Source organism: Lutjanus erythropterus, chromosome 16 (genome assembly GCF_056507025.1).
Source record: "Lutjanus erythropterus isolate fLutEry1 chromosome 16, fLutEry1.hap2, whole genome shotgun sequence".
Classification (NCBI taxonomy): Eukaryota; Metazoa; Chordata; class Actinopteri; order Lutjaniformes; family Lutjanidae; genus Lutjanus; species Lutjanus erythropterus.
In genome coordinates, this window is record NC_139332.1 from 23,876,381 (window position 1) to 23,894,027 (window position 17,647).

The 17,647-nt window shown below is 40.6% G+C and overlaps 1 protein-coding gene across 2 annotated transcripts in view; it reads left to right on the forward strand.

Annotated features, from left to right (window-relative positions):
* The window catches only part of osbpl10a (oxysterol binding protein-like 10a), a 90,556-nt gene that overhangs the window by 11,749 nt on the left and 61,160 nt on the right, over positions 1 to 17,647 (forward strand). The window contains exons 2-3 of one of the 2 annotated variants that reach the window (XM_084738391.1): positions 4,474 to 4,649; positions 15,583 to 15,662. In XM_084738391.1, the coding sequence (XP_084594517.1) occupies positions 4,474 to 4,649; positions 15,583 to 15,662 (256 nt within the window). Of the gene's footprint in view, positions 1 to 4,473; positions 4,650 to 8,533; positions 8,802 to 15,582; positions 15,663 to 17,647 lie in introns of those variants that run through there. The other variant, XM_084738392.1, reaches the window with a different exon arrangement.

Here is a 17,647-nt window from a genome sequence, read left to right on the forward strand (position 1 = left end):
AAAAGTAGAATCCTCACATTTTAGAGGCTGAAGCCAGAAACTGTTTGCTTGATAAAAGGCCAAATAATTAAAAATCAAAAATGTACTAATTGATTAATCAGCTAATTGTTCAAGTTTTGAAATTCTGAGCTTTTTTTTTTTTTATTTATAGTTACAAAGAAAATACACCTTGAATGGCCTCAGTCTTCAAATATGCAAACGATAAGAGGACAAAGAACTCTTACTGCATCCTTCACATCAGGCATTTTCCCATGAACCCTGTAGAGTTCCCCAGAGAGGATGCAGTGAATACTGCTCTGTGAAAATTGATCCCCACTCACCGTCTTGCCCCCTTCTATCAGGAGAGCTGGTGATTTATGTCGACCACAGCCGACCAGGGAACAATCTGCCTGCGTCAGTTTCTCTCCAGCCATCTCTTTTTCTCTCTCTCACGCACATACTGTACTGTGTATGAAGTCTTATCCCCTGTTCAGTCAGCAGAGTCGAGGCTTTTACCGTTGACCCCTCCAGGCGGTCTTGCCTTTGCAGCTAAACCACAATGCAGTCCTTTAACATGATGGATGGTGCTGGATAACAAAACTGGGCTTTACATTCAGCCTCTTGTGTCACAGCCGTGCTGATAACGCCTGACCTGTAAAGCTGCAGACTGCTTGGGCTCAACTTTTCACCTTTGGATGCACAGTGCTGCAGCAAACTGAGCCAAATGAAACATAAAGACACAACAACACTGAGGAAACGTCAAAGTTTTGCAGCAGTGTTACTGCAGTTGTTGCACTGCTTAGAAACAATCCATCTCGCTGAACAAGTTCATGCCCGCAACAGTAAAATCTAATATGAATTTCAGTTTATTTAAATATTTTATTCATTTTGCAAATCACTCCTCAGCTTTTAAAACTGGATTCATAGTGAATATTCATTCCGGTTAAAATGCTAAATATCTGCATGGAAATAGCAAGCTGTAGGCACTTACAGAGGTGGGTGAAGTGTAGTTGTGAGAAATGATTAATAATCTTTCAGATGGAGTAGATGTTTATAACAGTTAAATCGAGCAATATGTTTACAGAGTCTGGCAGGCAGTAAGACAGACAGCCGCTGAACTCAAAACTCCTGAGTGTGTATTTTCATAGCAGTTGGCTTTTGTTTTTAGGATAACAGGCTTAGTTTTACATCGACAGACGACTGACAGTTATAAAGAGCTGATCGACTTACAGTGAAGGACTCATCTCATGCACATATTCATCGTCATCCGGCTCATTAAAAAAAACAGCAAATTGATAATGTATTTATTTTGTTCTTAGCACCTGGGCTCTTCGAACAAAATGTCCAGAATTACAGAAAAATGGCCAGTAGGACTGAATCATGATTTTTTCCCCCTAAAAACTGAGATCACAATTTTCTGACATGATTCTTACTTTTTTTAAACAAAAACAAACAAAAGATATATTAAAGTGTTGGACCACCTCAAGTCTTTTCCCCTCTTACTTTATAGAAGTGTTGCTGAACATAAAAAAAATTTAATGTTTGCATTATTCTGCTCTGGTAGCTGGAATTTTGTAATGTGGGCCGAGTGAATTGTCCCCATTTAAAAATGAGATATCATGATTTTTTTACTCCGATTAATCCTGCAGCCCTAATGGCCAGTTAAAGTATTGGGAAAGAGCAGAAACAACTGGGATGTATACTGAAAATGCAGGTGAAATGAAAAGCCTGACAAATTATGAGTGTGATCCTGTTTATTCACTTTTAAAAGAATTCATAAAACTCTCAGGAAGAGGCTGTAGATCTGCTGCAGCAACCAAGAACACAGTGTACAAAATGCAAATGCAGTAACTTTGCTAAGTTTGTTTACACACATCCGTTACTGTTGTCTGAACTGTGCATGTTGTGTCCAATCTGTGTAGCCAAAGACAAATTTCCACTATTCTTTTTTTGGACACTAAAATAGTATTGTTGTTATTCTTAGTTGCTGTTCTGATCATGTCTAACCATGAATTAATTAAACCCAAAACATAAGATGTATCTACAGGCACTTGGTCTGACAAGATGAAACAATTAAATAATTAGCCAATTGATGGAAGATTAATCTGTTTAAAACCCAAAGATGATTAACTTTGAGGCTGTAGGGCTGCAGAACTGATAATTGTTGGGTTTAGACTGTTTGCCAGACAAAACAAGGCATTTGAAGACGTGACTCTGGGCTCTTGGACGTTGTGACGGTCTGTTGGTATGGTATTAAAGATGAAAAGGAGTGAGTGGCAGTGGCAGTGTATGAAAGTACAGCTTGAGGGCAAATTGAAGTGAACTGTTCTTTGAAATCAGAGACACCTACTAAAAACAACACCTGTGAGACACTGTAGTGGACAGGTGACCACTTGTGATCTCTTCAATCGTCACATACAGCCGTGATGTTGCAGCAGGAAGAAGTGAAGTGTGAAGTGTGTGTGTGTGTGTGTGTGTGTGTGTGTGTGTGTGTGTGCGCGCTGAGAGCGATGCTGCACAGGCCTGATCAATACTGCAGCTTCTGTACTTGTGGATCTAAAGAGAAAACATTGATTGTGAACATGGTGAATCTCAGGGAAAAGAGGGCGATATGAGCTGTGCTGAACCAGGAAACAGGACAAAGACAACTGCTGTTACCTCAGGTCGCTGTCCACAAACGTGAAAAGGTCTGCCAAAGCCGCCCAGTGCCCCTCTGGCCTGCGTCGAGCTGCAGAACAAAGCGTTAAGTGGGGCAGACGGGACAGTTTCTTGAATCTCATAAACAATCCTTTCTGTCTGCCTCTCCATGTCTTAGGTTATGTGTCTGAGTCTTCCAGCCAGTGATGAGCGAGGAAGAGATTCAATTACGTGCTGATTGAATGTGATTCATTAATCACAAAGGAGGAAATGTGGGGTTTAATTTCCATGCCTTGAGCTGTGGGTTCTGCTTAAGATGACCACAATAATTGCCACCTTGAGTAATTTGGAATTGAGCTGCTGGCTCGATGTTGGCAAAAGCAGGCCTTAAAGGGACTATTTTGTTTTGATTGTATGACGTACTTATTCATTGTCAGTGTATTACCCAGAGTAGATATCAATCAACACGCCCTCAGTTTGGAGAGGCAGAGGGGAGCGCCGGCACAGAGGCTAAGAAATGCACAGCTGTGGACAGGGTCAGCAGCAAAATGTATTTTAAGTATGTAAAAAAAAGCTTTACCTAAAAAAACAACAATATCAGTCCAAGTGTAAATATATTAAAGCTCCAGTGGAAACTCCATAGACAAAATCAATAATTTTAGCTCACAGAGCAATGCCGTTACTGGTCTACTGTTGCCTTGATCAGCATTTTAAAAGGATTGTTCAGATTCACCAGAGTCACACAAAAGCACAAACTAATAGAGATGCACCGATCCACTTTTTTTTCTTGTTCTGTTCTGATTCTCATACCTGAATTTAATATCTGCAGATACTGATACTGCACAGATACCAGCACTCTTTTTTTCTTTACTGTAATTATTATTATTGGTATCAGTTAGATAACATGAGGGTGAATTAAGTGGTAAAAAGTTCTTTGTCAGCTGATGAAATACACTTCCAGTCAGTTTCAAACATCTGGAAGGCTCCTTTAGTTTGTGTAATGTAACCTTTAGTTGGGCGATTTGTGTAATTTTTGGCTGCTGTAGGACTGTGGCTTGTGCGACTCGACTCGAAATGAGTGCTGTTTAACTTAGTATTTACAAATAGGTAAGGTTTCATTGTGGAACTTAAATTATAAAAGTGTTTCGGGGATGCAAGTCTGATGTAGCAGTAGAGCAGCAGCTCCTTTGTTCTCTGAGGTAAAACGACTGATTTTGCCCATGGAGTTTGGTTGGTTTGGAGAGAGCCCTCTTTTGCTTAAATAACGGCAGTTTCCTGTCAGAAAAGGTTGTCTGACGGCAAACTAAAGTAGTGAAAACATTCTAAATATAGTATACACTTAAACTAATATTGATTTTTTTTTAGGTGGAACTTTATAAAGTAGCTAAAATATCTTTAGCAACTGGCTCTGTTCATAGCAAAACATTGTTAAGCTCCCATCCTGGTATTCCTCTCTGCTTCTCCTAACTGACTGTATAACCCAAACTATTATTGTGTGTGGAGGGGTATTTTTAACTCATTTTGCGTGAAGAGATCTGTGATAAACAATGTCCTGCAGGCGTTGTTGCATGGGAGGTGAGAAATTAAAGGGTGTTGTGTGTTTTTATGGCAGCTCTCTCACTCTCATTCATAGCCTTCCTCCTCCTCCTCCTCCTCGTTTTCTTACTGTCTCCCACATCCTGAGAACTTTGTGCAACAGGAATATAAAAAAAAAGTTTTTCCAGTAAACAAGCTGCAATAATGAGAGCATAAAACAAAATGATGATAACGTTAATGGCGCTTCTCCTATTTCCCGTCTCTCTGGCCCATTACTTTCTTAACTCCCCCTCTCTCTGTGTTTGTTTTCCTCACATGCAGGTACTTTGTGTTGGACCCAGAGTTGGGACAGCTGCACTACTTTGTCAACGAGCAGGGGAAGAGCCAGAAGCCCCGCGGGTCCCTGCCCCTGATCGGTGCCTCGGTAACCCCGAGCGACGAGGCCCCGCACATGTTCATTGTAAACTCTGTCAATGGAGAGCTGTACAAACTCAGAGGTATGACCTCATGCCGGCCTCAGACTGCCCGTATACGGCGAAGTGCAAACACTGAGTGTGTGTGTTTATGTTTGAGTCACTTGGAGTGCAGCAGTGTACATACTGAGGTGTCATGAATGAAATTTTTCCACCCGGTATTTGTGAATGCACTGGACAGCTGGTGATGGGGAGCCCCTGATGGAATTTAAAGCTCCTCTAATCGATATTTTTGGATGGACGCTGGATTAAATGGCTCGATGTAAAGTGAAAGGTGTCACTCGTGGTGATAATCCTTCAGGGATTACACGGTGACTACAAGGACTAAATGGCAGACAGACAGAATTAGCAACTAACTGTTGAACATGGTGGAGCATTTAGCAGCTGAAGAGCCAGATATTTCCCTCAGGAGATGGTGAAGCCCAAAGTCAAAGCTAAAAGAGAGTTCCTGCTGGACTTACATTCATAAGGTGGCCTGAATTACGACTCGAAATCATCGTGTCAGTTACACTCGGGGTACTGGCTACATGTCCCCAGCCACCACTTTTTGAATTGGCTGATTTAGTCCCTGTCACTTTTTTTTTAAAGCAGTTTCTTAAAATGTACTGAAAAATAGCTTGCATGAAGAAATGTTAACTAATAGGGGATGTCATAGTTTCAATATTAAACTGATGTAAAGCTTTCAATTTCAGTAATCAAAATCAAATGATACTGTCTGCTGGAGTTGGGTAGTTTGTCAAGTTATATACAGTTTCACAGGAGATGACAGTAAGATCAGAATGCAGATTCCACCAGAAGGGAGGAAACAAGCTTCCTTAACCCAAATGTGAACAAGATGCTAAACCAGTAGCAGTGCATCTGAGAGACCCAGTGTGTAATTACAAAAGTGATCCTGTCATCAAGAAGGACACAACTTGTATTGAAAAGCCACAGACTAAAAGGGGAGGGTGGTTGGGGATAGGTAAGGTGTGATTTCAGGGGACAACTGGGCTCTTCTCACAGTACAACAAAAGGTTCATTCACAGAGATATGTTAATTAATATAAAAATTATTCTAATTGGGGTTATAAAACTACGTTGATGAAAATGCCTAACATTTTGGTTTCACATAGGACATGAACCCCAGTCTCCTCGGGGAAAGTCCTGTGTTTGTTTGATCCATCCAACCCTCCTCCTCTCTCTTCATACTACATCAACAGCCAGGTGGGCGTCTTAAAAACTGAAGTTGCTCGAAAAGCCTGGTGCAAGTATTTTTCCAAGTATTTTTTTTCTCTCCACTTCACACTTTCTTGAGCCATCTGTTGTGTTTCCGGGAAAAAAAAGCGACACAGCGTAGGTAAAGCAGAGCAGTTAATGACAAATGCAATTATAATCTATAGTGAATATAATACAGATTGAATACCTATTGTGAAGTACTTTTTTGTTCAGACTTTGTATCCAGGGTAGAAGTGTAGAATAGCTGCTTATTTTTTCAGCCTTTTTTTTTTGTCTGAAGAACTTGAAAAAAATCTCCCACGTCAATGTACAGTTTTGTAAAAACATGTACAGCAGAGGAGAAATTCAGCTCAGGAGACTTACTGGCCAAAATATTAAACTGCACCAATGGGAAATATCACTTTAAGACACAGTGCCAGACAGAGAGCCTGTAGCTGGTCACTGTGTTGAAGGCCTTTGCCTTCAGTGACCTGTATCCACTGAAGCGAGAGAAACTCCTTTTTACTGTTGCTCCACTTGAGCCGCTGGAATGTCCCCTTAACAGTCTCGAGGGGGAGGATATCAGAATAACTTGGCCTATATTCCCTGAATAACTCAGTGATCCATGTGTATTGAGCTAAGAGGAAACAATGATCCCACAGAGAGGAGTCGAAGAAGAAGAAGAAGTTGGGCTTAGTACTCACAGGCAGAAAGAGGTTTTTATATGTCCAGCGCCTCAATAATCAAGAAAGTCACTGGGAGAGAAAATCAGTATTTTGATAAAAGCTCAGAAAAAAAACCCATGTCTTGTTTTTAGGTTTGACTGACGCCAGGACCCTCCCAACTACCCAAACAAGAGCAAAACAACTTGTTGAATATTGTTGCTCTAAAATAATTACAGTTAAAACGCAGAATTTGTTCTCAAAAACTTCAATTTGCTCAAACAGCGGGGGACAAAGTCACTCAACAGTCTGTGATTAAGATTAGCTGGTACACTTCAGATCCGGTTACCATGGGAATCCCTGAAAGTCTAACCTGGGGGTGAAAAAGAGTAACTTCAAGGCTCAGTCGGGAGCCATATTTAAACTGCGTATCATCCCACAGATGGTCTCTGTCTAAAGCTTTAAATGCCACCTTTATTCTCAGGCTGATATAATTTCACAGGGTTTTGAACATGCTCTCTTTTCACTAACAAGGAAACTAGAAAAGCAGGAAGGATCCTGGCATCATAGAATGACGTTGTAATTATCTGCTTGGTGATAGTTCTATTGAAGTCAATGGGAGATGCATGGAGAAGCACACTAAAACCCAACATATCTATGTCATATGACCTTTGATGAAGAAATACCTCTAAAGAATGAAAGAACACACTTCAGAGTAGGGCTGCACAGTTAATCGAAATTTTATCAAAAGTGCAATATGGCATTTTGCAATTTTCAAATCACAGGAGGTGCAATATTTGTTAAAGGTGCGTCAAAAAACTTTTACATTAGTGAATGTTGTGACGCAGAGGTGTCCTACACACAACATCTTCATTTCATACAGATTCCTGCAAAAAAAATCACACCATAGTCATTTTTACATATTTTTCAATCAAAATAAGAATAATTATGTAAAAATGTAGTAAAGTTAGAAATAAAACATTATTTTTTGAGTTTAATGGTTTGTTGTTGATGTTGGATATGATGGTTGGACTTCATGTCTTTTACTTTTTGACAAATATTATCATTGTTAAAAATATTTGAGAACTCTTAGGGAAATTAGATGCTCTTATTGGGTTAGTGAATTATAATGCAGCAATTTATGTGGCTTTTTGTATAGTAGCATTATTATGAAAAACATGGTGAGCAAATTCAGTTGAATGTATTAATTGCTAGATGATATACAAATGAAGAAAATTACATATATATATCACATTTACATGCTTCCACTTCTGAACGCTGCTGCTTTGGGGTGTCCTTAAACTCTTGATAATGTTTCTCTTTAAATGTCTAATTTAATCTATTGTAGGTTTTACAAGTTATATCTAACACAGCTGTAAAGTAGCCTGAGCAACACAGTATAATTAGCTAAAGCAGAGAGGAAGAAATTATTTCATTATCGGATAGAGAGAGTCTGTAGCGCCTCATATTTTGCTGCTGAGCAAAGGTGAAGAGCTGTGGGGATTTAATCATGTCTGAATACGCAGATGGTAAATTAAGCTATTTATCATACAATGTCACAACGAGACAGTCAGCTAATGAAAAGGGTCAAGTCGTGCTCAGAACAGCTTTCAAACTGGCTGATTAGGATTCCTGACACAATCTTTATTGTGCATCATAGAAAACAAACTGGACTTCTGCATTGATTTGATGCACAAACCTGTCCTTTTGATTGATTATTATAAACCTGCCAACATCATACCTCACTACAAACCTGACAGAATTTGTAACAGCAGATTATTTATATTTATATGACCGTTTTCGGGGTTCTAAATTGCCCGTAGGTGTCAATGTGAGTGTGAGTGGTTGTCTGTCTATGTGTCAGCCTGGGGCTGGGCGGTATACCGGTTCGTACCGAAAACCGGTCTTTATTTTCGTTATGATATGAAATTTTCATATACCGCCATACTGGTGAATAGCCCAAACAACATCCGGAACGTACGCGGCGGGGAAGTGTTTCAGCGGGGACCCATTTCACTGCTGCACACCAACACCACAGGCGTGCTTGTTTGAGCGTGTGTACTAGGGATGTTCCTGGCAACTAATTTCTCTGTTGATTTGACGCAAAATTTAATTTAGACTAGTCACTAAGAAAACACAAGGCGGAAATTATTAATTTATAATGTTAAACACTGTCCATTTGAAGACGTTAATCACAGTCTGCAATCGCCAAATCGTACTTTAAATGCCGCTGAAATGCGCGCTACTTCGCGCTGTGCAATACAAACCTTACACGCTTATGCTTCACCTTTTCAGACCGAAGAGGGTCACAGTGTCTGCAGGTAAGGGACCCTGACACACAGTGTGGCTAACCTTAGCTTCCAGCCTGACACATAGTGTGGCTAACGTTAGCTTCCAGCCTGACACACAGTGTGGCTAACGTTAGCTTCCAGCCTGACACACAGTGTGGCTAACGTTAGCTTCCAGCCTGACACACAGTGTGGCTAATGTTAGCAGCTAGTAGTAGCAACAGCAGCAGCAGTATCTCCGCCTGCAGGTTTATGTCTGTGTCTGTGCTTAATGTGGTCACGTTTCTCCAGTCGAGTGAATATATATCAGCTTATTCTGTCACAGTCTACATTCATCTGTCCGACTTCGCTGATGTAAACATCCGGTGTTGCCACGGCGATAGGTTCACACGCGCTGGGTGAGAGGGGCTGCGGCTCTCGACTAGTGCCGTGCCGCAGCAGATAACTGGCATCATGCATGAATGAAATATTGACGCATATTTCATTTTTAAATATTTTAAACGACTAGTATTTCTGGTGCCGACTAGCTTGGGTGGGGACGTTTAATTGTATAGTCGTCCATGTGATGGTAACCATACTTTGAAGGGGTCATGCTTTTACCTGTCTGGACATGAAAAAAACATGATACAATCCTTATGACAGTAAAATGAGCTATTTAAAGGAAATCAACTGCAGTAATTCTGTTCTCGGTAGAAGGAAATGTTGCACACTGTTGCATGAAAAAAAAAATACTGTCAAATACCGTGAAACCGATATGATTTAAAAAAAAAAACGTGATATGAAAAATTTGTCATACCGCCCAGCCCTATGTCAGCCCTGCGATGAACTGGAGACTTGTCCAGGGTGAACCCTGCCTCTCGCCCAATGTCAGCTGGGATAGGCTCCAGCTCCCCGCGACCCTTCCGGAATAAGCGGTTACAGAAAATGAATGAATGGATGGATGGATGACAGTTTTCTTAAAATTAGTTTGAAAATAGCAATATATCATCTTGCTTACAGTACTGCATTATATTGAGTTATAACCTCTGTCGTCATCGTGATAGCTATCATGTAGCCAGATTCCTGCCAATACACAGCCCTAATCTGTACCATATCAGTTCAAATGTTAACCAACCACACTGCACGGCACGACAAACGTGGGGTGCAACAGTCTGAATCAGGAGTGAATTAAAAAACTATTAAAAGCCAATTAAGCAGTTAGTTTCAGTTAAACCTGAAATTACAACATTTTCCTCTTAGCATTTAATAGTGTTTCTGATTTATACAATTAATTGTGGTGGTCATTGAGTCATTTTAATGAGGGACGGCTGGTTGCTGTAATTGCTGGGCCACTCTTCTAACCCCTCTTGTCCTTGTCAGCATGTCCATTTTTGTGAAGTATATGTTTAAAGTGCCTCGCTCATAATATCTCCCAGCGCTTTAATCAAATCTAACTGCTGGTCCAATCATTAATCCTCAGACTTACCATTAGCTTAACCAATAACATCTTTCACAATGCTGTAATTAAAACGGGAGTAATTAGACGATGACGGTGGCGCTGTGATTGACTGGAGAGGAGGAGGTTTCCCTCTCTGACTCACTAGCGTTCGGATATCGTTCAGCCGCCTCTCTGGCGTGGATATTGACATTTAAATAGGACACGCAGGCCAGGACGGGTGTCTATTGTTGCTCATTTTAAACAGGCAGACAGACCTGCTCCTCATTTCGCTGTTAGTCCCCATCGCACGCCTCGTGCATTCATCAACTGAATAGAGCTGTCAGCATGTCACCTCAAGTCTGCAGCTCTTGTGACACAAAACCAGCTTTGAAATTTTCATCAATATCACCGTATTTACCCTGAATGAGAACAGCACGTCCCGCTCTCAGCTAAGTAGTGTGTGCATCTCTTGCGTCACCATTTGAACAGGTGCATATTAGCATAGCCACACACGGAGGCTGCTCTGCTCAATACAGACAAGTAATTATCTTTAATCACAGCGGGGATGGTGCACATCAGAGAGAAAAATATCTGATTTAGACGTCTGCTCACTCTCCATAAGTGGCCCCTTTAGAGCGAGTGATTTCTGTGGACGATGACAACAAGAAATAAGTGGGAAGGTTGATGCTTGGTGTTTGTGGAGAAAAGACATCTTTGCACAGGTGTCTCTGTATGAATGTGTAATGTTCTCCCCGGAGAGGCGAGCAGCCACTCACAGTGGGAGAGCTCATCTCTAATGCAGCGCACGTCAAGAGCTTCTGTCTCATTTTCTCAGAGTTGCCTCTTCACTTAAAAGAGGCTTTTTGTAGGTGTTCTCCTGATGGTGGCAGATGTCAGCAGCACAAGTGACTGACAAGTGCAAATTGAATCCTCCTTTCGTTGAGATAACTTCTATCAGCATGTCAAATAACAGTTAACACTCAACAGATGATTGTAGAATTTAGTATTTTTTTGGTGATACAACTCCTCATAAATCTTATGAGGCAATCCATCCTCATCATACAGCCACCTAAAGGGAGTGGTGCATTCATTTCCACATTTAAAGCTTCTCTTTGGATGAAAATCAGGAGAAAAATACTGAAAATATTTGCCAGACAATCAGAGTGGAATTAAATTTAGGCTTCTTTTAAACATGACTGTCTTAAAAGGTTCAGTTCTTACAATATGAAAAAAAAATCCTGCCTAAAATGAGGACGAAGTTGCACACTTTCACCCAGTCTCATCTCAGAAGTGTTAATGAAGGTAAACTCGGTTGTACGTGCAACAAGTGAAAAAGAGAGTGAGAAAGGGAGTTGATCAAACTCTGCCAACCTTCACACCTCCACACATAAAACAGGCGTGATTGTCAGATTGTCTGTTGTTCGGATGCCGCCTTCCCCCATTCTGCTGTCAGAAAGGGGGCTCAGATGCTGCAAGACAAACCGACAAGCCTTTACTCCTCCGCGTTCCCTCGTGTTTCCTGCCTTCCACAAAAGGTTCGACAATCCAGTCTGCTGCTCCGGGCGAACAGCAGCAATATATGACAAGTAATTTTATTTCAACAAATGCTGCATGATTCAGAGGTGAGCGGTTTGTGAAAATAGGCATATTGTTTTGTTTTCAAGCCTGACAGTTAAAACATTTTGTTTCTTAGGGAAATGCTGAAGACTTCCAGAACATTTCAAGTTGTGAGGAATGTTAAATTCAGACTTTAACTTTTTTGCCTTACTAAACAGAAATCATCATGGGAGTCACATGCAGAAGTTTGGATCCAAGGATCTAGGTTTGGTTTGCACTTACAAATAAATAATGATCAAATTGGTTATCATGCTCTCAATTTAAATTATAGTATAAAAGAAAATGCTTTAACCCTATAATCACCTACAGTTTAATAAATAGAGAAGTAAAAATATTGTAAAATTATATTAGTTATTAGTTAAATAATGTTTGAGAAGAAGCTAATCCCAACATGAATCTTTGAACCATTATGTGAATTTCCATCTTTTGTCCAAAGAGCTCTGCCCTTTTCTACATTATCTTTGATTGATGATTAGCTCAGGAGACTTTTTTTTAGGAGGATTATCTAGAAATAAAAAGACCCAGAAATGCACAGGTGGCTTGGTGGGTTAAGTCAAGAGTCAGTGCAATGTGAACTTTGCAAACTTCCTCCTCTTCATATATAAATTTACAGCAGACTAGCCTTGAGAAGTGCATTGCTGCACCTCACCGGTTAAAAGCAATGCATTTGGACTCTGCAAATGGCCTTTGCCAGGTGTCAACAAAGCCAGTGTCGCCTGAGAAAAAAAACCCAGGCCAAAGAAATCACTCACTAAAGCTCTGAAGCTTAATTGCTGTGATAAGTGGTAATTACATCCTTGTTTGGATCTGAATGAAGCCTGGTGTTTGTGGCAGACCTGAAGCATTATTTAAGTCACGATCTGTAAATAAGTGCTGTTTTCTTATTTTCCTCCCTCAGTCTTGTGGGTCTAGTGTGCGTATTCATGCGAGGGTCTCTAAAGGCTCAGGGTGTCCCATTCCGGTTTTGTCGTTCTGCAGAGGTGCTCACAAGTGCTGCCGTGAGCCTTTGATGGATCCTCTGGTGAAGCCTGCATCTGTGCAGACTTCAAAATTACCTAAAACTATTTTCAGTGACTGAGCATAGTACCGTTGAATTTTTGTGACTGTCCTCCCAAGAAAAATGCCGGTGTTGGTTGTTTCAGCAAGTTGTTCAAAACAAAACACTTTTATGTGAAAGTTTAAGTAAAATTGTGCAAAATTGTTCAACTAAATCACTACCAGCCATGGTCAATGAATTATAAGTGTGTGTGTGTGTGTGTGTTTATATATATATATATATGACAGTCTTAATGGGTTTTATCTGAATCTGAATGTAGGATTAACAGATTAAAACATGATTTTTTTTTTTTACATGTATACAGTGCGTTCAGAATATGCATCTCAATTAGGGTTTTTTCCTGAAATTTGGACTAGAAATAGAAGCGGTCCCTTAGGGGAGTGCTGATCCCTGGGAGGCAACAGGTGGTGAAGCACCTACTGCAATGCCACCACAGCTGCCAAATGCAACCATTAGAGATTAATGGTGCCACTACTTTAAATCCTTTGTTACTCTTTTCTTCTGTTGCTGCTCCAGCTGGGAGTGACCTACAGCCCGAACTCAACATCATCAGACCCATCGAAGACATTGTTCTGTAATAATTAGTCAGTGAAATGGGATCAGAAGGGTATTATTTTCCAGTCTGACCTGGAGCGGGTCAGCACAAGCAGACTGTCAGCGTCTCCTTCAGCTGGACGGGCTGCGGCTCGCTGTGTTAGTCAGCAAGTCTGGGCTTCAACTGGCTATTTGTGTTTAGATAACGGGGTGTATTGTCTGTGTGCCAAAGGGAAAACCACAAGCATGCAGAGAGTATCAAGCTGCTTCCTGTGCTGCTGGCAAATTGGCTCATGAATTGCTGCTGCTTCTTGAATACTGAATGTCCAATTTAGAATAGAGGAGAAAATGAAGAGGTTCAGATGTGAAACCAGTCCTGAGGACGTCATTCACAAAGTAACAGGATCAAATGGTCGGGCAGACAGTCAGCAAGTTGAATAATCTTGAGTACAAATGAGATGACTGAGCAGGTCGTCCTCACTGATGCCTCAGTTATATACAGCCTTCACCGCCCTTCGTCCAGTTTTCTTTAAATCACAGCTTAAAGGCCGTCAAAACAGATTCAATCATTCCACCTTAAAACCTCCTCTGTAGTGGTTATACTGGTTCCCTGATCGTTTAGAGTTAGGTGAGAAGATCACCACTAGTCTTGCTTGTACTTTAAATACGAAGTTACAGTTGGCAGCTGGTAAGCTAAGCTTAGCATAGCACAAAGACTGCGAACGGGGAAACGGCTTGTTTGTCATGATTACGCGTTGATTTTCCAGGCTAGCTGTCTCCTCCAGCTGTTTCCAGTGTTTATGCTTAAGCTAACCAGCATCTGGCTGTGCATTACAGCAGATATAAGAGTGGTATCACTTGTCTTATCTAGCTGTCAGCAAGAAACTTAGATAAACACGTTCACCAATATGTCGAACTTATCCTTTAATATTTTATGCACGCTACAATCTGCATTCAAAGGAATGGTTAGCATTTTCGGAAATCCGGCTTTTTTCTTTCTTGCCTAAAGTTAGATGAAAACATTGATATCCAGTCTTGTTTGTACCGTAAATATGCAGCAACAGTTAGGAGCAGGTTAGCTTAGCTTAGCATAGCACAAAGGCTGGAAATGGGGAAACATCTAGCTTGTCATGGTTATTCTTTGATTTTCATGCTAAGCTAAGCTAACAGGCTGCAACACATATCAGAGTGATATCAATCATCATCATTTCGAGAAAGAAACCACATAAACATGTTCACCAGAATGCTGAACAATTTCCTGAATGTTTTTAATGTGTTTCTATCTGTTGTCACTTTGTTTTTATGTCTCGTGTCTTTTGTTTGTCTTCTGGGACAAATGAAGCCTTGAGCTTTTGTTAAACTTACCTGAAAGTCCTGACATTACATGAAAAACAAGTTTAGTGTGTACAAGGGCTGTTGGCTCAAGAGACTACCCATTAAAATAAAAATAAATAAATAAAACCACTCTTAAAACCGTGTACACTCGCCACCTTCCCTATGAGCTATATGTAGTGTGCATGTGTGGGTTTGTGTCACGGCGTCCTATCACAACACTTTTCCTCTCAGTAAACCATGTTTGGATTATAAACACTTTTGTTGTGTTGGTGCTGTGGCTTTATTAATGTCAAGTTGTCGTAACAAAGGTATCTCAAACAACTTTGCATTATAAATGATGTAATTAAGCAAATGACACTTAATGACAATATACATAAAGACTTCTGCATGTCCATGACAAGTGTCATGATGTGGTTATAACACTAATGGCAGTCTTAAGCACACCCCTTCGAATAAAGTGTTCCCCTCTGTGTTCTCAGAAATTAGAGTTACTCAGTGTTCACTCTGTATTCCTTGGAGTGTGGGGACAGCTCTAAAACACTGACAGTTTATTAAATAATCTTCTTAGAGAGAGGCTAAAATAAATGAAATAAAAATAATGTTGTGATTACTTATCTTGTTCCTCCAGCTTCTCTAGTAATTTAGAAGTGGAAATGGAGGTTACGGTGCAATAATACGAATTGGATGGAAAACATTGGTGGATGTGGAGTAACTTTAAAGCAGATGGCTTTCTTAGAGCTGCATGTTGACCTGCCTGTGAACTCATGTAAGGATTTCTCGGTGTCTCATGTGTGGAAAGGAAGTTCAGGCTTGTAATTTTATCAGTTTTGTTTTTGTTCTGTGTTTCTTTGTAGCCTCCGACGCCAAGGAGCAGCAGTTTTGGATGAGTCAGCTCCAAGCGTGTGCCAGACGCCACTCTGACAGCAGCGCCAAGGTAACACACACACACACACACACACACACACACACACACACACACACACACACACACACAGAGTTACAGAGTTGTAAACATGACCCTGGTCCAAGCTCTTGGCATATGTTCCTGCAGGAAGAGAACTGAGCAGAAAGCCTTGACATTTCCCTAGAGATTCCTGTTCTTCTCTGTGTCTGTTTATAAATGCGACAGTTTCTATTTTCAGTAAACTCAGGTCGGGTTGAAGAGTTCAGCAGTGTGTTGGTCTCTGTGCAGGAGCAGGTCCTCCACTCACCTGCCGAAGACCCTCTGTACAGTCCTGAAATGTCCCGGCCCTGTCTTTCTTCCTGTCCTGCTTTCAGTCCACTCTTTTTTTTTTTTTTAGTAAGTCTAAAGGTGACAGATGTTTTTTTTTTTCCTCATGCCATTTTTCATTTTAAATGGCATCATCTCCCATGAGTCTCACTTAACATTTCCTCTAGAGTTTTAAAGCTGCGGCAAAGTTTCCTTTCAGATGACTCCAGTGCTCTTTCCTGACTGTCTCTCTTCTCGGCCTGCTAAAATTACTTGTTTACTCTATGAAGTCCTGCAGCAAAATCCTGCTGATGCGACTCTACCAGCTCTTTTTGTGTTCAGATTTAGTCTAGTCAGAACATAAATGAGATTAAAGCTCCACACAAACTAGTTCTCAAGTAGATTTTAGTTTTTTACCAAATATTTACACCCAGTAACTGCTGGGTGTAGTTGTTGCTCAACTAAATGATTTCAAGAGTAGAAGAGCTAATATGAAATAATAGTCGACATTTCTGACGAGACACTTGATCAAAATGCTGTTTAAGGTAGCAGGATTTGTCACTTGGATGTTTGTAACCAGACAGAAGGCTGATTATTGAGTCGCAGTTTACCATTTTGGGTTTATAAAGTGTCCTGAGCACAGCGAAATAATGAGAAGATCAGAAAATACAGGCAGAGGACAGAGTCTCTGCAGATAGAGCTACCACCACACACTTGTAGTGGGTCATAAGGGATGATTTAGATGATTTAGAGGGACCATTTTTATACGAGTCTATGCATTGTTTTTAAAGAAAAACCTGCATGATATGCCTTTAAAGTCTACGTTGTACAAAGTCTGTGTGTTATCTCAAGTTCTAATACTTGTTCACATGTATTTTTGGTGCTTTGAGCACCACAAGCTGAGTGCCGTTAGGTCCGTGGTATTGGACAAAAGGCAGACATCTCCACGGCTGATATCAGTATTGGTATTGGCAGATACTCAAGGTTGCAGTGTTGGTATTGGACACGAAAAAGTGGTATCGAGCCATCACCAGTTTGAACCCTGCTGGAGTTGTTCTTCTGAGGAATTTCACTTACAAACTTAGTTGTGGATTATTAAACAGCTTTTTTAAAATCCTTTTCTGTGTCTTTCTAGTCTTACAACACCCTCCTACATGCTTAAATTAACTTTGTACCTTGATTGTGGGGGACTGCCCTTTATTCTGAAACCCCAGTAGTCCAAAAAAATGTCCCATTGGACCGAAGGACCATTTGTCTGACAGCCTGTTATCCCGAAAACAAACACACTTTTCTCTTAAGTCCCATTACTCCGAAAAGACACACTCTCTGCACTTGTTACTATGTGTATTAATGGGGGGTTGTTTTCGGTATAATGGGCTATTGGACAAATGGACTTTAGGTCCAGCAGGACATATTTCAGACTGTTGGGGTTTCAGAATAACATTGAAACAATGGCGTAGCGCCTTATTGTGGACGTTTGCGAAACAGAAGCAACTTGAATTTCAAAAGTCAGAGAGCGAAATTTTGGGGTCGATGAATAAAGTCAGATATTTTAACATAAAAGCAACATTACTGAGTCAACTCAGTTGGGGGATTTTGGTCTCAGTACATAAGCAGCATTATTTTCTTTAATGTGTGAGGTTTTTCCAATTTTCTGACTCCTTCTCTCTCTCCTCATCAACCCAAACAGAGTGAGCAAATCCACATTT